At 43.9% G+C, this 25,199-nt stretch overlaps 1 protein-coding gene across 3 annotated transcripts in view; it reads right to left on the minus strand.

Moving 5' to 3' along the window:
• The window catches only part of pacrg (PARK2 co-regulated), a 111,428-nt gene that overhangs the window by 24,192 nt on the left and 62,037 nt on the right, over positions 1–25,199 (minus strand). For all 3 annotated transcript variants that reach the window (XM_085931666.1, XM_085931667.1, XM_085931668.1), the window contains 2 exons: positions 8,316–8,487; positions 4,236–4,385 (listed from right to left, as the gene is read on the minus strand). In XM_085931666.1, the coding sequence (XP_085787792.1) occupies positions 4,236–4,385; positions 8,316–8,487 (322 nt within the window). The remainder of the gene's footprint in view (positions 1–4,235; positions 4,386–8,315; positions 8,488–25,199) is intronic.

Genomic DNA, 25,199 nt, shown 5'->3' on the forward strand with positions numbered 1-25,199 from the left:
ATTCTTCTTTCTTTTTAGCTTGTTTGAAGTACGTCGTTTTTACTTTCTCGTTTCAGTTTGTTTATCTCCAAGTGCCCCCTAAAATGTTATAACTTGCATTCTTTTAGTTGTCTTTAACACCATGCGGCATCCAAATGAATAAAAATAATTTCCCAATAAAAGACAAGTAGACAACCAGACGACTATCTGTTGCAAGACAGAACAGGTAAAAAAAAAAAAAAAAGTATATCGATATTCTCCAAAACTTGAGAAAGTCATTATGTTCCGTCAAGCATGCTAACGCAAGGGGGCACCTAAGAAGCCACCAGTGATGTATTAGCTGGATTTCAGTTCTCTGGCTGTCCCCGCCCTTTGGCTTAGGGCTTCTTGCTGTATTTTTTTTTTTAACGGTGAAGGGGGGGATGTCGGTGGTCCGTGATTGCCTGATAGATAGATATCTTCGACTAGAGAGGGTGCGAGGTGGAAGAGGCGACAGCGGTTGAGGATGAGGTGTGTGTTTTGTCATCCGCAGGGACAGCGGGGCTCAGCGCGTATGTGGAGGATGATGGATTACATCGAGGGCCACGGGTTTATGTGTATGTTTTGCAAGGATGTATATACGTGTGTGTTCACTTTCCCTCGCGTCTGCTATGCAAACAAAAGAGAACATGCGAGCGAATTAATTTTTCACGACGGCAACAGGAAAAGGTCATTAAATAAAGCAAATGTTTGCTAACGAGAATCCTTGGGAACTAGAACTCGAAGAAACAAGAAGTCTGTGGGTTTAAGGAAGACGGATCGTCAGTGAGATAATTATTCAGATTTTTTTTTTATGGAACCACTGACGCCCTTTGGAGGCAATCCGCCATTTTCTTTATGAAGCCATCCAAGTCTGGCTCGTGAGTGTGCGATGCTCAGATAAAGACATGGGCGAAGACGGAGTGGCCGACCTCGGCATCGCATCTGTCACCATCGGAAAAACCTCCCAAGTCGGACATGCACAGAGAGCTACTATCACAAGCTGTGTGCGTGCGGAATGCAAGTGCTTGAGACCTTATCATAGCTGGCCACATTCCTACAGCAGGAAGATAAAAGAGGCTAAATGAAACAGATCACCCCGTGTTTCTCCGTGTGTGTGCTACTGCGAGACTATGTCAGTGATGAATTGGGGTTTAAGGACCTACACCTTCCAGATAAGCAGAGAAAACTGCCACCGGGACAACACAACAATGCCACAGTAGCAGCTAAAACGTCCAAGGAGCATCAACGGCATTGAAAGCGTCCAATAAAAAGTAGAGGGCGCCTAAAGTTGTTGAGCAAACCAAGATTCCTGTTACATTTATTTTTTTCAAAAATGGCTCTCAGATGACAGATGGTCTCTAATAAGAAAAAAGCTTTTCGTCTTCTCTAAATAAAGACTGACCATCAATTTCAGTCCGTGTTCTCACATCAGCAATAATATAGTGGTGTACTCCAAATCCATTGGCCCAAATGTCAAAGTGATAAAATGAACCAGAGTAATAAGAATGTGAGAAGAATCGCTTGTGTGTCCATTCACCCGCCCATCCATCCATCCATCCATCCATCCATCCATCCATTCAATGCTTTTCAACTGCTTGTCCTCTTCAGCCTTGGTGGGAAGATTGAGATTTATCCCAGATGACTTTGGGCGTGAGGCCGGATACACCCAAGATGGATACACCCAAGATGGATACACCGTGACGACACCATTTTGAATCAGTAACGATAACATTGGGACATTTGCAGTGACATTCCCTAAGATTTTTAACCCTCAGGAGATCCGAAAGACATTTTTCGGACAAAAGACAATGATGTTCTTGGAGTTTCACCTTATTTGACATTTTGTGTAGTTCTGCTTTACCCCTTTTCCCTTCCCGGGATGACGTGCGGCAGATGAGTACCTTCCTCCTCTGAGCTCGAAGGAAGAATTTTCCAGATGAGCGAGCACGTCTCCCTCCACTTCATAGGAAATGTTGTTGCATTTCATTAGGGCCGGGATTCATCACAGCAAGCAAACAAGAGCAGCGTGCAAATCACACCAAAGGAATTCCGACGGCGTCCTCCACGCGGTTCTCACGGTTAATGCGCAGAAAGGCGCAAAGCAAACAAAAGACAGCGAGAGATGATTCGAGAGACAACAGGCTGCATCGAGGATGCGGGTGAAATGTGATTGCTTATTATTGTCCTCTTCAAAATGATGCATGAGCGTGTCAGTCGGCTGCCTGCAGTTAAACAGCCGGAGTTTTATTTTTTATTTTTTTTACTTCCTCACAGAACAATAGAGCTGTTTCCGGAACCGAGAGTCTGTTTTCTTATCTGGGTCCAGTTCTCTTGAGTGAAAGGACACTTGAGAGTCTGTTTTTGGCAGTGGCTTGGGGTCCAGCTCTGACAGCGGAAAAATAGCAGCGATAAGGCCCCGTATACAGGCCGATTTAACGGGTCGCAACCTTGTCTCCGAGCGGGGACGACACTGTCGGAGTGTGTGAACGCGGCCTGGGGGTATGTGTCCCGCGATGGGATGCCGGTGATATCTGACTGTAGCCCTGACCCCCCACAGCAGTGGTTGTCAGCATATTGATTCATAGCCAGAACAACAGACGAGGAAAATGGAAAGGGTCAGGCCACGGAGATGTAAACGGGGACAGACTGCAATTGTACATCTTTTTTTTTTTTTTTTTTGTGCGTGTAGAAAAGAATCCAGTCGGTGGATGGTGGGCATTGTACGTGAAGTCAACAGCTGCATGGGGGCGGGACAACAGCTGCATTCATGACAGATGCACAAACACGTCGGCACATAGTGGACAGTGGAGCTGTTGTGGTTCGGGAGATTAGAGGGATGCCATGCAAGTTCTCGGAGTCAAAGTGTGGGAGAAGCAAAGGGATTAGTTAGTCCTTCAGCGCTAACAATGGCTGGGCCTGTGTTGGCGAGAGGCGACACGCTCGCTCGTTCCGCGACAGCCGCCGACGGTATGAATGACGTTGGGTGATATATGGGCCTCAAAAGAAGCTTTGATTTCATGTCAATAGTATCAAACTCAAAGCCCGGGGGCCAGATACGGCTCGGCAAAACATTTTATGTGTCCCTCAAAGACACATCGTGCATTGACTTCATGTGTCAATACTAAAATTACAAATTGTCTTCACTTATGAAAAATAGAAAAATACATAGAATCTTTTATTAGCTTTCATCTTTTTAAAATATTCAAAGTTTTTACTAGTCTCTGAATTTGACACCCCTGACGATGAGCCATCAAACTGACCATCCATCCATCTAATGTTCCTGAGCTAACCTTTCTACACTGTACACTCCAGCAAACACTCTGACCTTGTTGAGCAGATTCGGTTCTGTGCTCTGGCAGCCGCACGAGCCGCTCCCATGGCCCAAACCGAGAGCGGTCAATATCAGGGACGCCTGCCAGGTGAGAAGTTGGCTCAGGTTTAATTGATGCACAGACGAGCAGAGGAGAGGCCGGTCGCTGTAACTACCGGGGCCGGGCTAAACTATTCCTGGTGGGCTTCACTTGGCCGACCGCTGAGCCTGCGCGCTGGCGGAACAGCTCGTGATTCAAAATGGTTTAGGGGATTGATTTGACAGCTAATTTACCGAGAGGATTTGCATAAGGCCTTGTGCTAATAAGGCAAGCTTTTCTCTCCACCGCCCCCCCTTTTTGTCTTTTGCAGATATCTTTGAAGGCTCCTTCCTTCCCTTTCAACAAATGGTGACAGATTATGTACGCGAATTAGGAAGACAAGAGATTTAAATTGGATATCGATTAAGGGACTAAAGCCTTGTGTCTTCTCCTGTTAACGCCCGCGTTCAAATGATTGATGACAACGTCACACTTTTACATCCGACCGTGTGTGCGTCAAGGTACGTTTGGGGTCGCCGCTACCTGTGAGCTTTACACGCCGCTAAATACTGACATCACCGGCACAAAAAGAGACCCGCCGATCTGATGATAATCTGGCTGGATCTTCATGCCAGCCAGGTTGGAGGCTTTCGCGGAGGACAAATCCTCGACACACAATGCACTTGGACAAAACTGGGATTCTTATCGGCGAGGACAAAGAAAAAAATTTTCTCTGCTTCGTAGTCTCAGTCAACCAAAAGGAAATACCGGAATTGAGCAATTTCAGATTATCACAATATTTTCTTTAGTTTGAAACACCATTTTCAAAAACATGGTAAATATATTCAAACACACAAACGGGAAGAGTCATCTGTCGGTACTCACTGTTCTTGTTCTTGAAGATGTTGAGGATAGGGAGGATCTGTCGGTAGTAAGGAACCAGAGTTTCTCCCACCGTGTCACTGGACATCACCAGATGCTGCAGAACTTTTAAGGTGGTGCATATCACTTGGCGGTTCCTCGTGTTTAGGGCGTCTGGAAGCCAGAAATCAGTATAGACTTATATAACTTCAAAACTATTATGACCTCATCTATGGTGGCCAAACATGCTAGCAGGCTATACAGGTAGTTCTCTGCAATGGATGTTCTCAATTTCGCTAGCTAAACAACAGAAAATCCTTTCCTTCCTATTTTCTTTCTGTTTATAAGAATGGCTTGTCTGCAATCACTGAGGCCAAAGCTAATAAGAGCCAATCACAAAGCTATTTGGTCTTCAGCAGCACTTAACTCCATCTCCACCTACCCAGGAGAACAAAAGCTGGTGGGAGAGTCGAAGGGTGGGAGAGATCATCGGCGACAAACTCAGTGTGAGAAAGAAACAACAAAATGTCAAGAGGGAGGCATACCTTCATGGCTTTGCTGCTAGATATACGCGAGAGTGTTATGATATTAAAACTTGAAGGGGTCCGGCACAAGCGGCAAAATTTGAGCCGACACTTATTTGAAATTGAGCCCCCTGAGCCATTTTGCAATATAAATTTTGCTCGGAAGATGTTTGCCATGACGGTTTGAAGCGATTTTGTCCAATTGCTACCAAACTGGTAGTATAAAACACCAACATTTAAAATTCTGCCCTCTAGGACGACATACGTTAGACGACGAAAATAATTTTCGTTGGGGAAACATTGCATTGTCATTTCGAGCACACCTCTGTGAAGAGACTGCTTATGCATCCGTAATGAGAACTTGCTGCAAATGTATTACAGCTACAACAGCATAAAAAAAAGGAGACAAAATAAACAGTCAGGTCAAAATCATAAATAATTTATGGACTAAAGCTAATAAATCATGTTTGTGGACATGGTAGTTGCTCGAAGATATAGCGTGAGATATTGGATCACATATGTAGTCACACGTCCTACCTCAGACAAAATGGCCGCCAACACACTAAAGTGTAAAAGCAATATCAGCTAAATGTTATTACTCGATGAATAAGAGTATTTAAGAGGCAATTTGTTTGGTGATACCGGTTGACATTCTTGTCAATTCAGACCCGAGTGAGGCTAAGCTGGACAGAGAATGAACAGAAAGCTTGATAGATGTGTTTGTCTCGTTTACAGGCGCTGTTTGCCTACTCTTTGCAGTCGTGGCTCAGCATGCCGACTCTAATCCTCAACGACGGAAGATGAGCACGTCATTAATTAAAACTTGCGGGCGGGGAAGCATGGTTGTAATAGAGTTGCAAATCTGCGACATGCTGAGTCAAAGCCGGTTGATGTGAGGCAGCGCATGAATGTGCCAGAGGTCATATATGTCAAGGTGAGAGGGGTCCAGAAAATATCAAACGTAAAAGAGTCTTCAACTCTCTCTTGATAACATAAGATCAGATATAATATTGTACAGAAAAGTTGTTTACAGACTATGTATGCAACAAGGTAGGTGCTGCTGTTTTGGTTAGCAAGGGGAATTGAATTGATGGAAAAATATGGGATAATATAGCAAATAGTTGACCGGAATGCTAGCTGTAGTTATAGACACCATCTTCATGTAACATATGATCTTTAAAAATACATGGGAAATTCATTTGAACTCCTCGAAGCACGCGTCCCGATAGGCGCTGCTGTTTTGGTTAGCAATGGAAATCGAATGGGCTTACTCGTCAATGGTGGTCTATTTAAGGGCAGCTTTTATTTTCAATCCAGTATTTGCTGATGAAACGAGAAGGAGACAATGCAGAGTGACTGATTCCATCACCTCATCCTTGGCACTCACCCGCCACCCCCGCCCCTACAGAACTAACACGCGTGCAGATATCCGGCATCTCCGTGATAAGGTGGAATGTGCGATGACAGGAGTTTGAAACCTACATAACAAACAATAAAATTCTAATTACCAGCCAGCGCAAACAATTTTCCCTGCTGTGACATTTGGACCGCAGAACCGTTCAATTATTCATCAGCATTCTCGCCTTGCTAGAAGAGAGGTAAAAAAAAATGTAGAAAGCAGGAGGTGTAGGAGGGTACTGATGTCTTATTACTGCTGTAAAACCTGCGTGTGGACATATCTGAATCGCATAATCGAGCATTCACGCCAGGCCCTGTTTCATATTTAGAGTGAAAATGAAAAAGCATTCACCAGTGACTGTGAAAAAACAAATCGAGTGTCATCCTGCGTGAATAAATCCTCAACCAGAGCGACACTCCAAATTTGGATCAGCGCCAAATTACTTTGTAGCCCCACCTCCTACTATTCATATGCTTTAAGATTCATGCATTATCCACATAAAACTTTTTTTATAAGATTTTAAATAAATTTTGGATGCATACCAAAATAATTTTTTTTTTACCTTCAAAAAAGTTTTGGGAAAATTCTTCCTGTAGCTTGTTTGTAATCTTGAGAGCTAACATATGGAAAAAATCACAAGTTGTCTTCAATGGGTTATTAAAAGTACACAAATGTTTTGGTTAGCAACAAATTTATCTGATTTATTTATAAAAAAATATATATAAATTAAATTAAATAATTAAATAAATTATTCATAAATGATAAATTAGAGATGATTATTATTAGAGGTAGGTGTTTATTTTCCTTCCGTGATCTGATAATAATAAGAATTTGACTAGTTGTGGTTGTGCACCATCACCCGTTTGAAGATTTAACAGGAAATGATCACATAATCGCAGCTTTAAGGCAAAAGGAAAGCATACGGCGGTGGGAAAGTGGAGTCTTGGAGAAATCATGATATTGTAACGTCAGGCGAAGACTGCTTCATTGTGTATTCTCACCGGGTGACCTGCATTCATCATCAAAATTCACCAGAGCTTGACGCGACTCGTGGCTGTGCAGATAAGAGGCTGGCAGCCACATTGAATGTGTATTAACGTCAGCGAGGGGTAAAATATATATGTTGCCTTTTTGGACTGGAGACAGCTTTTTTTTTTGACTATCCTCCTTTTCCTTCCTTGTAATTAATCTGAAACAGGGACATGGACTGCTGCCTCGCAAATGCCGAAACAAGGCGTGTTTTTTCCGTTCTTTAATAACCTGGAAAGTTAATAAGGAATGGGTCATTTAAAATTCCATTATCAACGCAAAGTATAGGCAGCGGCAGTCACCTTTGCTCAGGCTCCCCTAAATGTAAACGAGCAAATCTGCTGAAGGTTTTCAATCCATAGACTAATGTTTGTGCAAAGTGGGCGCATCCAGAAACCCCAACGTGTGAAAAGATGGAACATTAACTACTTGATGCCACATTAGAAAATGGCGGCATCACGCTGACTGTCACAATTCTGTGTTTCAAAATGCCAGTGCTGATTTTTATGCCTGATTGTTTATAGATCATACAAATAAGCAACATTTTTGGGAAAATCCACACAAGCCAACTGGGCGCAACATAAACGCTGTCCCACGCCTCACAGGCGGCCATTTTGAAAGTGACACAGTGTTGCCCTTTAAAATGAAAAGCTGGATCCCTACAACCGTCTTGTCCATACACTGAACTGCCCTGCCCACAAAGTTGTATTGTCTATTTTGGAGGTGACCTTTCCCTCTATCGGACAACTCGAATGTGCACGTGTGGAAATGTAAAACACGTGAGCGCTGCAACAACGCAGCTAAAAGTAGTAGGTGGCGCCATTGGCAGCAGATTATCAAGTATGCTTTTAGAGGTGGCTTATTCCGGGTGACCCTCAGTTCATGTAAGAATAGAAAAACATGCGACCTCACATGGTCGACAGTAGTGCTAAGATTATAATATGAAATTCGGATCTGCTTCAGACCAGAGCAAGTTGATTAAAGGGTAATGCAACGTATCAAAACAGTGAATAATTGATTCGTGAAACGCCGCATTAAAGATGCAGTCAATTTTTAAGCAGATCAGAAGACTGTCAGTCAGTCATGAAGAAATGATGATATTTACTACACTAAGGCAATTTCATTTTTTCAGTAGCCCTCCTCCGGACTCACTTTTGATGGGGATGATGAGCTGTGGGACAACTGGCTGGATCTTGGGTCCGCCATGCTCCAGCAAGTCATGGATGCCCTGGCGAGCGAAGAACTCATACGGGTGGGTAGTCTCGCATAACCCGTCAAAAAGCAGCGGTAGGTAGTGATGGTAGTCCAGTTTCTCGATCTCCACCTGACGGGCATATTTTAATCAAAAAAGTCAGTCTGCTTTATTGTCAATTTCGTCACATGTGAAGACACACAAAGAGATCGAAATTACGTTTCCCACCATCCTACGGTGACTAGACACAATACACAATACATACAAGCAAACAGCACAAAGAGTAAAAACAATAATGATCATACAGTGAAACCACATTCAACACAATCGATATTAGTCGCATATAAAAAATTGACAAGCTACACTATTAGTTGCAGATGCAAACACACGCGCGACATATGCGCACGTTCCAGCTGGGGCCGGCTGTTGGGGATCAGCTAGCAGAAAGATGCGGCCTTATGAGTTGACACGCTAACTAACACCTGTTTACACCATTTTGCAAGACAGACAGAAAGGCGCATGGAATGCAACACAATTAATGCGGTGAAGAGGGAAAGTCACCAAAATGAACTATTGCCGAAATATTTCATATATTTGTTGCGTAAAGAATGCAAACACAATAAAGACAAGTGGCAACAGCTGCACCAAAGTCCTTGAACGCAGCACAAGGAAATAACCCTAAATGTTAAACGCGTCAGTTGGGCCGTACGGTGGCTCAAGTTACCGAGTGTGTATTTTTAACGCAGCTTCAGCTGTGGCCAAGAATCCCTGCGGCACAATTGTTGGACGCGAGGGTTGGAGGTGGAAGGGCGGATGCTGTTTTTGATGTGATGAAAGGCTATCCCTCTGCTGCAAAAGCAAGTGGTCCCCCTTGAAGGCCCAGAGGACAGCTGAATGAGCTATGAGTAAACACACACACATGCACACGTACAAAAAAACGAACACACACATATAGCCTGCAGGGTCACACTGCTCCTTACTCGAATGTCACCCTGGCAATGACGCTTTCAAGTCATCGGGACTTCAAAAGCAGGGCAAGCAACATAGCCCAACCCCGCCCCTCCCTGTTCACCGTGAGGGTAAACACTAGAGATGACGGAAAGGAAGCAGGATGGAGAGATGGCAAGATGGCGACACTGGCTTATTGCTTTGAGGCAATTTGCTTGCCAACCTTGACCTTTCTCTGCGCTTGGTCAAGACTGTCACTGTGAGTCAGGATGAGAACAAAAGCAAACATGAGTCCACGGAATAGAACTAGCAGATGACGAAGTGGAAAGCTGCTCGGCGATGAACCCTCCGTTTTCTTTTTTAAAAGTGGGAATAAGAAAAAATAGTCTACATAAAAAAAAATGAATACATAGAAATGTCTTTTTGGGAGTGCTGGAACGGATTAATAGTATTTCTATTCATTTCAATGTGTAATGTTGACTTAGTAATGGTTTGAACTTGAGGACGAGCTACAGCTAGGTAAAGCCTTTGCGCTATGGCGGCAAGCTGTTCATTTAACACTCATGATGCGTTAGCCGGCCTCAAACTTTTAGGTCTCTGCTAGCATGTTGCAAAGCTGTCACGCTGTGGGAATAATTGCTCAAGCGCCTTCTGAAGACACCTCTGGATCCGCCAACGCTCTTCATCAAAATCACATCAACAGTCCACTCAGGGAGCATGCGCACATTGGAGTCGGCACGCGGACACCTTCGCACGCTCTTAATCAGCAGCGCTTGACGGCCTCGTCTTGTATCCGCTATCGATCGCTCGCCCCAGGTTTGTTTGCCTTCACATGCCTGTGTGCATCTCCCAACGGAATCCAGCGAGCGTCAATGGAAGCGCTGCGGAGGCAGATAGCGGCAATTAGCCATTGGACATACAAACATTTGCAAGTCCGCAGTGGTCAGAAGGCAAGGAGACGCCACGCTTCTGAGACACGGGATGCCACTTAATACACAACGACTGGATGGTATGGTGTACAGAGGCGTGCGCGAAAGCATGCGTGGGCGGGTGAAAATGCATCGCCTTGTCGCATACTTCTGCATGCATGTATGTGTGTGTGCGGCCATGCGATAGGCTGCTGGCTGTTTTGCCAGTGAGGGCGTGAGTCACGTCTGTTAGCAAGGGAGGCTAGAAAAACATGAAAAAGTACATGTGTGTTTGTATTTGGTTTACTAAAGTAAGTTGCTGTCAAGAAGTCACTGAGTGGATGTTAACTTCCGCTAACAACCCAGACTAAACTTGACTCCTCCCTGATGTAAATCTCGTCTCTCAATATCACTTAAATCTGCTTTTTTTTATTACTATAATGTAAAAATGACTGTTAATTTAATTTAATTTATTATTACTTCTCTTTCCTTTCGTTGTGACTGAAACTGAATGTTAAAAAGTTACTTCGAACATTATGATCGTGACTGTTTGACCCGGGAACTGTTTCATTCACTTTCCACGATTGCCTAGGAGGCAAAAAAAACATGAAATCCCAACCCTCATATGCAGTCATACACTAAAGTGTGCCACAAAAAGACACCTATAAAGAGAAACGCATTGAAAGAATCTAACAAAGGCGAAGCACTAAAAATAACAACCTTGACACCATGCGGATTCCCATCAGTCAGCCTTGTGTACTTGAGAAAACACCAATGAGCAACGCTGACACTTTTCAGAGTTCTCTTCCCAAGTGGGGACCTGTGAGAACTTGATACTGCTATCAATGTTTCTGTATATGCTTGACTCCGGTCGCTTGACGCCAGTTGGAGTCCTGATTTCAAGTCTTGGCTAGAACAGCCCACGGTAACTTGATTTGATTAGTTGCAAAACTCATACCTGCATTTACACAAAATGTCCAACTAGGTAGTTTCACAACTTCCGTGTAGTTTGTCCTATTACATAAACAAGAAGACACATTTCAAAGTGTGTTTTCATCGTGCGGCACATAATCTGCAAAAACCCCGGTGACACGGGCCGATCGGAGTCTCGAGCGGGGTCCTGATGGTGACAGTGATTGAAAGGAGCATAAACAAGAGGCGCTTTGGGGGAGCCTGAAAACAATGACTTGTAATGCTCGGAAGGGAAGTGGATGGATGGATAAGAAGGAAAGGACGAAAAACAAAATCCTGCTGCAGATTTCAAGGTAAAGTACCTTAGTGATAGTCACGTGACGCTCGAGCAAGCCACTAACGGTGGCCGTCAAGGAGGCTACCAGTGTGATTAAAGAAGCCCCGCCCCCTGATCTCAGGTTCCACTGATTACAGCTCAACAAGCAACACACGGGAAGAAGCGAAATCAAGTCAACCGGAGTTAGGCGTAATCAACATTTTCCCTTCCAATCAAGCCCTTGAATCACTCGCTCTAATCCGCGGCCTGCCATTGACAAGTCTGATTGATACGAGGGCTTTTGTTATCTAGCTTTGGGGGTCTTGGGGGAGCCTGACAACAAACACAGACACCGTCGGCTGATCTGCTTTTTCTACATTTGTTACCGGCGAGCCAGACGACTTGCAACCTCGCAGGCTACGATCGTAGCCCGCCTCACATTTATCATACGGAAGAATTAAATGTGGAGACTCAAAAGTACTTCCGTAGACAAGAGTCCCGATGGACAAATGGTATTTTTTCCCTGTTAGCGATGGAAAAGGAAAATCTGTCATTGGTCGATTGTGACGAGCGGCGGTAGCTGTCGCGCGGATTTGTTTTCCTGCAGGGATGTGGTAATTAATGGCACGAGTGGATCGGAGAGGCTGGAACACAAACAGCCAAGAAGAAGAAGAGAACCAAATAATACATAAATAAATAAAATAAAAAACAAAAAAAGAGAAAAAGATGAATAAGATGGAGAAGAGGAAGACGACTATGAAAATGAAGCTGAAGATAAAAAAAGAAAAAAAATAGATTAATCAATGAAACAGATGAATTCAACTTCCATGATTATCAGTGGGAAGTGTACTGATTACAAGAGAAAAAATGGAAACACACTGCTGCTTTTCCAGCATACAGCAGTTACGTCGACCGCCGCACACAATTGATAAATCTCACTGGTGCGGCTCAAAGCGTACAGAAAAATCATCATAAAACGCTCAAACAAATGTGCTCATTTTCAACGTCGCGCGTGATGAATGAGCCTCGACCATTTTGTGCATACGGCCCAAACAATAGCGACCAAGACAAATGCACGCTCTGTTTACGATAACGTGGCAGATTTTCTCAGGCTGAGCGTATGCCAGCCAGAAATTACAAGATCGGCGAGGTTGGGGAGGATGTTGAGGTGCAAGTCCAGGAGAAATGGATCACTCCTCCCCCGAATGATACGCCATAGGACATATGTCATTTTGCTAATACACGCATATCGGAAACATTCAATCAATCCGAAAGGGAGCTTTCTGGCAAGCGGCTATTTTCGAGAGGGGCAGCGGCATCTGTGTCCAGCCCATAATGAGATGTTCTTGTTCCTGCGAGTGGATGAGTCTCATCCTGTGTTCTGGACACCTGATCAAAGAGGGCTTGCGAGCCACAATTCACGGATGGAAGCGACGGATCCTTAAAATGGGCTTGGCTGTGAATAAAACAGAAGCTGGAGCTAATTTCCCATCTGTCGGTTTTCGAATACTGACAGAACCGTAAAAAAGTACATGTGAAATAGACCCCTGCATCATCCATCCAGTGACAAGAATAAAATACGGATGACAGCTGCATTCATCATTTTTCCTTAAGACTTTGACAAACTAGATCCAAAAGCAAAAAAAAAAAACCCTTTTGTTTCACATATCTGACTTCTGTCCGTGAAGGCCTTTTTCTTCCAGGAGATGAAAGGTAGCTTTAGAAATGTCACAAGAACTAAAGCCTCATTCCAGACACACTTGAATGGAAAGATTCATGACTAGGCACCATCTTGTGCGATCGTTAATCCAGAGCAAAGTAAAGTCTTTGCAACACGGCAAATGGCGCCTGATCCACACGTCTCCTCCTGCGCCCATTTGCATCTCTCCGAAGCAAAATCTACATCCCGACATCCTCCCAGTAACGTCTGCTGTCAGTTCTCTGGCCTCCAATTCCGGAATAATGTGTTTGGCCGCGGGCCTCGCTTATGCTTCCTTTCCAAGTCGCAGTAAAAAAAAAAAAAGCTCGCCTCGCCTCGTTCCACTACCTGGCTCGGGTTCTTCGTGTGTCAGCTTGAGCTAATTTGATGGAACACAACTCCATAGAGGAACGGCCACTCTTGTCAGCAAGACAAAGTGTCGTACGGAGACGTCTGCGCTACGTTCTTGGGAACGACATCAAAATCACATTCAATCAACCATCACAATCAAGAAAAAGCAGCTAAGCATCAAATGAACAAGTTGCCGTTGGTCGGCAGATGTGTTTGTCGAATCAAGAAATTCCTCAAGTTCAAAGGGAAAGACGCAAAACGTTCAGTAACATTAGCGGAAACGTAGGATATTATATTTTTGGTGAATTCTGCTCAGTTTGATGCTAAATGACAATGCTTTGATGGCATTGTGTTGACAAGAAGATGAACCGATGGTATCAATTCATCATCGGTTATGAAAAAGTCCCAGCTCCGATTATAACGTGTATTTTTGTTTATGTGCCAGAACAATCATACCCACGCGTCCACAATGGAAAACTGGAGCGAGAACGAGCCGGTAAGCGAGCAGCCGAACAGATGTAATTACAAAAGGCAATACAAGCCGTGTGTCTCCCAGTCTGGCTGACCCACATGTAGGAAGTAAGTCAGAGCTTATCACGGCACTCCAGGATGGGCCTCAGCGTTCCCGGGCTCCTTTCAGACGCGACACTGGGAGGATGATTGCGCCGGAGCCGGTGCTTAGGTTTCAGAGTGGAGTGGGCAGCAAATTTGGAAATTGCCGTCGCGGTGGGAAATCTCCGCTTGGAAGATTGGACATAGATGTGCCAGATCTCGGTTTGATTCGAACATACAACTCGGATTGCTTGACTACCCTGGAATGGAATTTTATCTTCTACCGTACGTGTGATGAGATCAAAATGTCTTTTGACTTGAAGCAGCGTTTGGCTCCTGGCCCAAGGTTGCTTTTGTACTTTCTGTTCCAATTATATGTCAACAACTGCAATGTTTGTGGTCACCAGGTGGCTCTTGTTTTGTGTAAGACCTCGTGCATGACGCAGCCAGAACATTTAGTCCTTGAAAAGAAATGTTACCACTGTTGGACTGGTCAAAGAAATTCTCCCATACCATTAAATAAATATTTAACAATAAATTAAAATTGATGATTTTTTTTAATTTTTTTATTAAAGTCTAGGACTGAAGTCACAATCAACCTTCAAGATATCAACATCGATTCCCCTGTGCTGATCCAGCTGATATAAACACCAATTCGGCTGGAGGAGTAATCGTGATGAGGCGGGCAACGAGAAAGGAAAGAGGATACACGGCGGCCTTTGAATGAATTATGGTTCGTATTATTTCTTCCCGCTTTCTCGACAGGCCCGTCTGTCATGGCCAGAAAGGGGCCGCGGAAAGTGGGCTAAGTGGTCATGGCCATTTTATTTCGCCTTTCCGAGCCGCTGGATGGATATTAGGATTTTACAGGCTATTACACATGGTAATTGCAACGCGTATAGAGTATTGGGTAATTTTCTTGTCTATTTTTTTTTTTTTTTAATCTGGCGCTTCATTTTCTATAAATACACATTTACAGTATGATGGTGTCATCTTTCAAAGGTTGTTTGTGGCATTGGTGGGAATTTAATAACAGCACTTGAGGAATTGCGTGGCTTAAACGCTCTTGGCTCTTTCCATGTTCATCCAAGACAATTTAAGATGCGAGGCAGGTGAGGGAGAGGGCATAATACTTGCTCGGATATTAGAGCGCGCTCTGAAAAGCAATGGATGTCAGTGAGGGACCGGTTGTAAAATAAAAGTCATTCAGCTCGTGTCTTCCGAGCGTAATTGCTTGCTTTGGTATGTAACGGGAAAAATGCCACGTTTACGCGAATTAATTAAATTCCAAATGCGACAATTATGGTGGGAAGAGATTGTTAGACTCTGATTAGATCATTATTATTTTTTATTCTAATGTGTAGATTTTCATAGTAATTCTTAGGTCAAATAAATTGCTTTCTTGACGTCCACTTAATTCTGCTGAGAGCACAATTCACAGTTAAATTTTGTTAATTAAAATTGCATTGAAATTGTTAATAATTCAGGGGTCTGTCGATTTAATAACAATCATTGTGCCCAATTCATGTCCATTTGTTGAGGGTTTAGAAATGTCAAGTTTAAACTACTAGAAGGTAGGAACAGACTCCCTTGTAGCAGTAGATTTGAAGAGTTTTAAGGGCGCGCAACACCGCAATTCACCAACATGATTTAGCATTATCAGAAACCATTCTCAGCACAGAGAAAGGGCAGTGGAGGTGCGGAAAAAAACCCCTCAAGTGATTCTTCTTGTCAACTTCAGCACTTTTTCTTAACTTTTATTTAACTAAGGCTATGCTTGCATTAGTATTTATTTTAAAATATTTTTGACCCCAAAAAAATGGAAATCCACACCTAAGCCTTATTAAAAAAGAAAGTCATTATATTTGTGGTGCTAAACACATAAAAGTTGTTTGTGGGGGATTTTTACGATACGCAATAAAACTTTTTTTTATTGAAGAAAACTTGTCTGTTGTCATTGGATGATTAAGGCCAATGACAACTGGAAAACAATCATCTTATATAACACAGCGGCCCAAAATACAGCCCCCCCAAGTGCGCCGCATCTCCAGCCAGGTTCTTATTACGCGGGCTTGATCCGATCGCCTTCATCCATTATTAACTGGCCAATGCAGCGAGGGCCATGTAGGCCACTTTACAGCAGTTTAAAAATTTACTCACTACAACACTTGAAAATTCCAAGCTAATTTGGTCGGTGATTTAACGGCGGAAAGGTGAATCTCAGGCGGATTTTAAATCACGGCATAAGGGCATTAAATAGGTCAGAAAATGGAGTAGAGGAGATCTCGAACCCAAACGTTTTAACTCCAAAGATGAAATGTATTCTTAAAGGTCATGACCCAGGTCATGACCCGAGGTGCCCTTTTTTAATTATATCTCCATTTCCACCAAAGGGGTCAAGTGTTCTAGTGCACCGGTCCGCCAGAAACCAGTACCCTGACCTTTTTCTAGCGCTAATAGAATTACAACGCAACTAAAAGGCAATTAAATGAAACGCATACATGGAAGACAAAACAGGCCAACGAGGATACGGGGGTACGATTGCCATAAAGGCCCTGAAGGTAAACACATGTTCCCGCCATGTGTGTGGTGACGGGGTGGAAAAAAAAGGCCATGGGCAAAGGAGTCAAACAGGCAATGCAGGCTCACTTGAGAATGTTTTGTTAATTCCGTTTCGTTATAATTAGCTCTCCTGCTAGAGTATGGTGAGGCTAGGGGGAATGGGGGTGGGTGGGGGTGGGGGGTATTGGCAGGCTGGAAGAGACTATTAGATTGGCCTGGCAACTGATGTCTTCGACCAGCAGCTGGGTCCCGCCCCCTCCCGCCCCTCGCACTCTTCGAAAACGCCAGAAGGTAGAACATGAATTCACATCCACCCCAGTGCCGGTTATTATCTGCCATTCTCTGCATTTGTTTGTAATTTTTTTCTTTATTTCTGCCCTCAGTCTTGTTTTAATTAAATCATCCTTTTTTTCCTCTCTCGCCCAACTTTAAAAAAAAAAAAACACACAATAACAAAAAGGTGCAATTTTAAAGTACTTGTGACTTTCTCGCTCTACGCACATGGATGCAGAAAAGCAATTTATTGGACTCGTCTGTCAATCAACAATTTTGTTTTGCTTTTCTGGCAGTGTTTGTGGCTTTTCAGTGACTCAAATTTTGAATTTATTTATGTCAATACCAGCTAGTATTTTAACAACACCTACCAAATACATGATAATTGCTAATAATATTTGTCTGCTCTACTACAGAATTACATGGCTTGGTAAAAAGTCTAAGTGACAATCGCAAGAAAATCAACCAGGGGTGACTCGTTTATACGGCAAAAGTTTTATTACACTCAAAACTTTATTAAATTATATCTCAAATTATCTTTCCCCATTGAAATGAATGGAAATGGTGTTAATCTGTTCCAGGCTTCACGGAACAATGGAAAAACTCCATAATACTATACTTCATAAAAACGTAATGTAAGAACATAATTAAATAGAATTAAACTTGTAAGTTTTGTGGCTTCTTGTCGGCGACCTCAACATTTTTAATCTGCCTTTAGTAGTATAACGGAGCAGTTTCACAAGGGCCTTTGGGCGCTAAAAACGGAGGTCGCGTTCAACATTAGAAGTTCTTCTGTCCGAGCAACAATCACAGTGCGGAACAAGATATAAAAAGTTAAAAAGGCCGCTGAGCAATAACAGTAGGTACGTGAAGAAATGTGCCGCCGCGAGTTACAAGGTTGCGCTGGAGCAATAAAAACTGTTTTATGTCAGAACAATCTTTGTGAGGACTTTGCATGTGGCAGTCAGAAATAGGTTATCCTCCACACAACACAAAGCTTTTAAGAATTGTCACACTCCCTGAGCGCTCCAAAGACTTTTTCGAGTGACCTCGCTATTCCACTTCCTTTTGTTGATGTCGGCGACTCGCTCTCCTCTTGATTGACTCATCCACTCAGATACACTTGCGTTTGCCGTGGCTGGACGAGGACAATTAAAAAAAGGTCAAAACCACGGCAAAGCTGACAAGCCTGTCGCTTCAAGTGCTCGGTAATTGGCTGGCGAGCGGCGCATTACTGTGTCGCCGCTGTGGGTGAAGCTACCTGCAAATGGAGATAGGAACGCTGTCTAGTCTCCTGGTGGAAAATTTTTGACTTCCTGTACATCTCCGAGCGCCTCTCGCCAAACATCGTTAACCGACCCTTCCAGCCAACTGCGGGGAATTTCTCCCGACATGGCGGCAAAGCGATTGCCGGGCCGAAGCTGCGTTTTCCCGCAGCCCGAGGACAAGCTACTCGCCTTTCGTAGAGTCTTTTGATCTGCTGACTTTGATCGCACGCCGCGTAGATGCCGCCAATCAATTCGCAATGCAAGCGTGCCCCAAGTATAGAGTATGATTTTCAAATTTAGTTTCCTAAAACACAAGGCCCTAGCTTTGAAAGTAGGATTGAAGGAAAGACTTTTGAAAAGTCGCTTAAGAACTAGAAAAAGTTCTTCGGGAGGAAAAGCGAGGCGTGTTTCACATTGCTCTAAAAAACAACGACAACGAAGTGTCCACATTTAGGGTCTTATTGCATCATGAACAGCGGGGGGGCTTTGAGTCACTGAGGCGAAGCCTCCGGGCTCATTATTCAAATTTCAGCTAATGTCAGATACCAAATATAGAAGTGGTGAATTTGCCGGTCTCACACACAAACTCGCAGTCGGACCGGGAGTATCGGAAGGCAACGAAAGCTCAAGGCAACTAATTGGCCCCCTTTTCTGCTCATCCCGCGTCATCTCTTTGTGCTCCAAAAAAGGACTACTGATCCGATCTGAAAAAGGCCCGACTGGACGCACTGCAGTCGGCACTTCAAGCAAATACAAAGAACCTTCGCTGTAGAAAATCAAAAGACAAGTCTCAAGTGTGTGTGTGTGTATGTGTGACAGAATGAGGATGAGTTGAAGAGCACAGTCATAGCGCAATCTGTGAAGGACGTCTACTGTCTGATGTGTGACGCTGGGTGGGGGGGGTCTGACACCCCCTCGTGCCCCCCCCCGCCACTGCCACTGTAAAAACTGATTGAGGAACACATCACTTAGAGCTGAGAGCATATTTGCAGCACTTTACTTCATTGTGAGTGTGTGTGTGTGTGTGCCTTTTAGGAGGGACGCAGTGTCTCCCGCCGTGAAACTGCTAGCCTTGATTATAAAAGAGCAGTGGCGCACTTCTTTTATTCCTCCATCCATACCGCAAAGCCAATTTGCTAATGGATGCAGCAATCTTTGTGATTTATTGTTGTCCGCGGTACGCTTTAAGTAAAACGCGCTGAATGATTTAAGTTTGCAGGCTAAATTTACACTTGAAAGCCGGCCCACTCCGGAGAGAGCGCATTAGGAATATGCAAACTTGATTAGGCCGAGTATCTATTTAGTGGCGTTGAATCATGGCGGGAGCACTCGGACCGATATTGAAAAACGGTATAGATTTTTGTTATGTGTGTCTGCGCGCGGTTGTGTGCTCCCTGTCTATTTGTGGTCTCACTTTGTGAAATGAAAATGCAAAGTGTTTGTTGCCGGTGAACTTAGCGAAAGGTTAAAATGACTCATTAAAAGAATGACGAAACAAGGTTATGAATGGAACGCATTGTTAGCGTTATTTTAGCGGCTGCTTCAAGAGATGCTAGCTCAGTTATAATCACTTATTATTAATTTATTTTCATAAATGTTAAATATTAAACAAAATATAAAGTAAATTTGTAAGGTGTAATTGATCACCCAAGCACTTACGTAATTACGGATTTCAAGATGCTAGCGTCAATTTTAGGTTAGCTTATCAATTAGCATGGCTTTTCTGTCTTTTCTTGTCATTCCTTCCTGAGTTGTCATCAATTTAACTTGTTCGATTCCAAATAAAAGTTGAAAATGTTCAGAATTTGAGATTTTGCGACATGTTGCTCCATTAAAGCTGAAGATACAACATGGGAAGCAATTTCCCATGCTTTTCCTTTTACGTCAGATGGGGTGCCACGGGGGGGGGGGGGTGTATTGTTAGAAATAGGGGGCAGAAAAGTCTGTCGAGGCTATCATACCGAGCTGCACCTTGCGCCTGTGCGGTGTGTGCCAGGGCTAATGGCAGGATGACCTGCAATGGAGCTCTCTGGGAGCCATTTAAAAGGTGGGGGTGCTGGAGGGGAGGGGGCAGAAAGAGAGGATGGGCAGCAGGAAAGAGATAAAGAGAGGTAAGATGGGAGGAAGAAAGAAACGTCTGGCAGTAATTGTTCTTGCAGTGATAAATGGTGTCCCATTGTACAGTGGCTCGCCGTGTCCTTGGGAGGCAAAGAGATGACGAGGAGGAGGAGGGGGGCGGGCAAGCAAAGTAGCATTTAACACTGGCTCCAAACTGTCAACTTTTTTGCCAATGTTTATAGCACAGTCGGTCACAGAAAAACACGGGGAGGGGAAAACCCGATGTAAAGACATTTGTTAAATGAGCGTTAAAAATATGTTTAGGGACACAATGTCGTTTCTGCACGTCTGTCGATGTCTTTGTGTGTTGAGGGAGAGGGAAGCAGCGTAGTAGCGAGTGTAGTATAGTGCTGCGACGGCTGCTGCGGCTGCCCTTGGGGATGCGCTTGACAGCAAAGACACCTATCATAACGCCGCAGTAATATTCGCTTGACAACACACTCGCAGAACACTTTGTGCCCCCGGGGGACACCGTTTGTTGCCATTCCACAAGGGAGAAAGACTTTTATCGCTTAATGTATCACTTTTTTTTTTTTACTTCACATTCCAGATGTGACATTTGTTTAGGTTGATGTGTTGCGCTAATGTGATTTAAACGTGTTGTTAATTATATGCGGAACAATAGAACAGGATGACTGGAGATGGCAAGGTCAGTTAATGGTAAAAACAAGTAGGAACAGTAACAAGCATTTTCATACAGTGAGCAGTCATACAAGACGTAATGATTTTCTTTTTCATTAATTAATGAAATGGATAAAAATAAATAAGTATTGAAATTGAAGATAACATCAGTTTGAAATTGATGTATAGCTGCAATAGAAATTTATCCAGGGGCACAGCTAGACATTTTTCAGTGGGGTGGCCATGTTTACAAAATGTCTTACTGAACCAACAATTCATTTTCTATAGATTAATCAATAATGACTTGATAGACAGATGGAAAAAATATTTTATCATCTATCCATTCATTTTCTATAGTGGATTGATGCATAGCTAGCTAGCTAACTGTGCCTCACATACATCGTATTGGTATCAAGTCATTATGTAAATATTTTCCCCACAACTGTTCCGCCGCCTGAGCCATGTAAGATGTCCTGACGTGCACACATTCCATCACGTGAAGATCCCTTATTTAAGAAGCACATTAATGCCCGCAGCCCAGTTAATTGGCATTCATGTCAGTTACGATAATTGGCAGTTGAGTCATGTCGCACAGCAGGGGGTAAAATATATATATATAAATTAAAAGACGATGACGTGCGATAACAAGGATAAGTGTCACGGGGGAAAAAAAACTTAAAGGACTGCATTTAATTTCATTTACAGTCATTTTGTTAATTTATTGATGGTAATGTAATTAATTTCATCTAGAGTGAGGCGAGCGCGGAGCAAACAAATGAGTAACAGCGTGAGAAGATGACTTTTTTTTGCTACACGCACAGACACTGTTCGGTATATGTTCAACACTTCCTGTTTTTACAACAGGACATTCAATTGATCCCATAACCTCCCCTCACCGCCCCCCCCCCCTCCAGCCTTGGGAGGCAGAAAGCAGGTGGTTGCAAGAAAAAGGTTAGACTCATTATACAGATTAAACCTGTAAATGCCCTGTCATTGGCGTAATCGATGTGCCACTCCATTGCGCTGACTTATTGATCAGTCTCGTCTGGGGGGTCGGAAACAGTGCATCATTATAGCTTCGCCAGTGGAGACTGACTTTCCATTCAGAGGCTGGCTCCTACCTCAACCTGGTGGGCGGGTGAAGGATTCAAAGTAAGGTGGGGATGCAGCGAGGAGCCGAATTAGCTTTAATGCGCTTGGCAATTTGGGTGGAATACACAAAATAAATGCCTGGAACATCTCTGTCCGGATTCGGTAACGGTACGGGGGACAGAGAAGGTTATCGGACATCATTTTAATCCCCGAGTTTTTAAGCTTACCTTATTTTACCAATCCTACACTTTCTTTTGCATGTTATTCTATTTATTTCAGATTAAACGCTTGGCTGCCGTGAAAGTAATCCATTTCATCTAAACAGGACACACCTACCCATCAATACCAAGGAAGCCAATTTGCGGTTCTAAAATAACGCCGCCGTCCTCTGTCCTTGCGACACGAGTCTGACAGCGGAGGTGCCAGGTGCACTTTTTGGATTAAGAGAATAATTGGATTGAGGAAAATACGGATGTGCGATTGGCCGAGTTGGAACGCGCAGCTGCACACTTCAGGGAATCTTTGATTATGATTAAGGCCGATTACATTGTTGCGCGACGTCGAAACGATTCGCCTCAATTGAACCGTCTTGAACAACTTCTTTCCGTGCCCACCTTTGGCAGGGAGATGTGAAAAAATAGTTAAGACTCAAGTGCTGCCTTGGGGGGGGGGGGGGGGGGGCGGAGCCACTGTGACAAAAGGTGAAGGCATGAGGCAAAAATGAACGGAATCTGAAGGGGGAAATCTTTCATGCAAGGCGGCTCTCATTTCAACGTGACACACCTTCCCAGAGGCACAGTATTCTCCATCCATCTACTTCGCTGCTCTGCTCACAACAACAACAGGAAAGAAAGAAAAAAAAATCGACAGGGCCCCTTCAAGTCTGAGAAATACGTCAGCGGTAAATAGCACTTGAAGGTGAGGGGCACTCGGCTGTGGTATTTTCCACAGGGGTGACACTTTTAGATTGCTCAACCTGCTCCTGATTTATCAACTAATTTGGAGGAAGTATGCTACAGTCGTAGCAAGAAAACATTTCTGAAAGGTGATAGGAACTTTGATTAGATACTGCATCACCGCTTGTCTCTCAATAGCGATTGGCTGGTGACCAAGCCCGGGTGTGCAGTTTTCCTCTGAAGCGCATAACTGGATGAACTGTCAGCTTCACTGGGTGTTACGAAACACGTCATCTCATAGGACTGCAAAATAGCTGAGGTCTTCACAGACACAAAATATCTTTGGCAGGCTTGTTGGCAGCAGAAAGTATTTTAACACCTGACACGACCAAACTTAATTTGACCCGTTGCCAAAGCGATGGGCTAACCTTGGGACAGATATTGCAAGCTTATCATCACCTCCCAAAAAAAGGAAGCTTCAAGAGTATGAGGAGCCACATTAAAGTGTCCATCACTCACCATCTTTTTCCTCACCTTGAAAAATGAATGGAAACAGATGACCGGGAAATTGCACCCTGTCTGACAAATGACAGGATGGCATCGCTCCACGGGCTGCCCACCAGCAAATCTACTGCCACTGAGCGAAAGGACAGAAACAAATCGCTTCCAGCCGCTCCAATTACTGCGTATGCTCATCTCGCTGGAGGGGGGGGGGGCACTGCCGCTGCTACCGTCTCCGTAGGAATGGAAACACATCCGCGTATGAAGGCCCGTGATGGGGTCAAGGGTAAGATGGCGTAGCATTCCAATCAGCTTTCAGTCCTAATTGGTTATCTTGCTAAAGTGGGAAGCCATCAGACCGGTGGGGGGGGTTCCGGTACGGTTAGGACATTGCTGCATAATTCAAGCGACTAAGTGGTAAATGACGTTACATTAAAAGCAAAGAAATCGGCCATATAGATACTTAATATTCTAGTGAGACATAGCCAAGAGTTTTGTAGCCAAGAAGGGTTGCATTAAAGCCATATAAGAAGGAATGTGGAATCGACTACCAGCTTAAGTCACTTTCGGTGTAATTCATTACCACAGCCATTACGGGTATTCGAAAATGGTCGGCTAGCGTCATGTCTCGACAGGGGGAGTTGTGAGATGTGACATTTTCGACGACTGACATTTTCACACCTTAACTCAAAGTTTACCGGCCACGTTTCAATTAAATCCCGATAACATCCATTCCTAACCTTTGCTTGGAAACTTTGTACGATCTATATAATCCACAGAGTCGTAAGATCAACGACGTGACGGGGCCATTTCCCGGTGGACTGATGGATGAAAATGAATGGCGCCATAAATAAACTTTATCACGTCGAGCCATTATAAGAGACTGTCTAAATGATAGCTATTTCTTCCGAATGATGGCGACGGAGAAAGGAGATGTGAGATGAAGGTATGCGGCAATGTACTTTTTCATTTTCAACGGAACGAGACCGGCGTGTCATATTTCACTCGGTGACCCGGGGAGACTAATAAATGGCTTCACTTCCTTTGTCACAAACCAATTGAAAAGGTGACACGGATTTCGTACGTGGGGGGGAGAGAATGTCGGAATTGTAAAGACACAGAAATACAAGAACGCCGAAACTTGCAGTACGATAAAATTATTTAAGTAAAACTAGATAATAACCAAATATTCAAACGAGAATGTCGAATGTAACGCCTCGTCTCGTTACCCTGACAAACATTCCTGCAAGAGCACTACTGTAGTCGTGAATTGACAATGAAACGTCACATTAGAAGAACCGCATGGGTAATGGTAATGATACAGAGCTGATAGCTCTCGAAATTGTGAGTCGTGCCAAGGGACACGGCAATATACATTCACAGATTTCTTTGCTCAGAAAGCAGAAAGCCAATTGTAGGATATCAAATGAGATATTTCCCCCAGTCTTCTCGCCTGAAACAATACTGAGAGAGGGTCTGGGGCTTTCGTATTCTGACATGTACATTCGCCACGCTATGTGCCTTCATCGCATTGCTTTGGCGGAGCCCAAGGTTCAAAGAGAGGGGTTAAGGCCATTTCCTGACGGCCGGCATGAGAAAGTGATGCTCCGTGCCGTAGATCACAGTGTGTCAGAGCGCCAACTAACACTGGCTTATTGAGAAGCCGGCACGCTCTGTTTAACCTCGGCACCCACGCATGCAGACGGTCTTACAGGATTCCCGTCCACGCCGGAGTCGCTCGACATCATCGGCTTAATTGAGACAGCTTCTCCCAAGACTTAAGAGTGGCTGAATCGCTACCCACCAATGCATGTAAGAAGACTGCTT

This window comes from Syngnathus leptorhynchus, chromosome 15 (genome assembly GCF_054491065.1).
Source record: "Syngnathus leptorhynchus isolate UIUO chromosome 15, UIUO_Slep, whole genome shotgun sequence".
Classification (NCBI taxonomy): Eukaryota; Metazoa; Chordata; class Actinopteri; order Syngnathiformes; family Syngnathidae; genus Syngnathus; species Syngnathus leptorhynchus.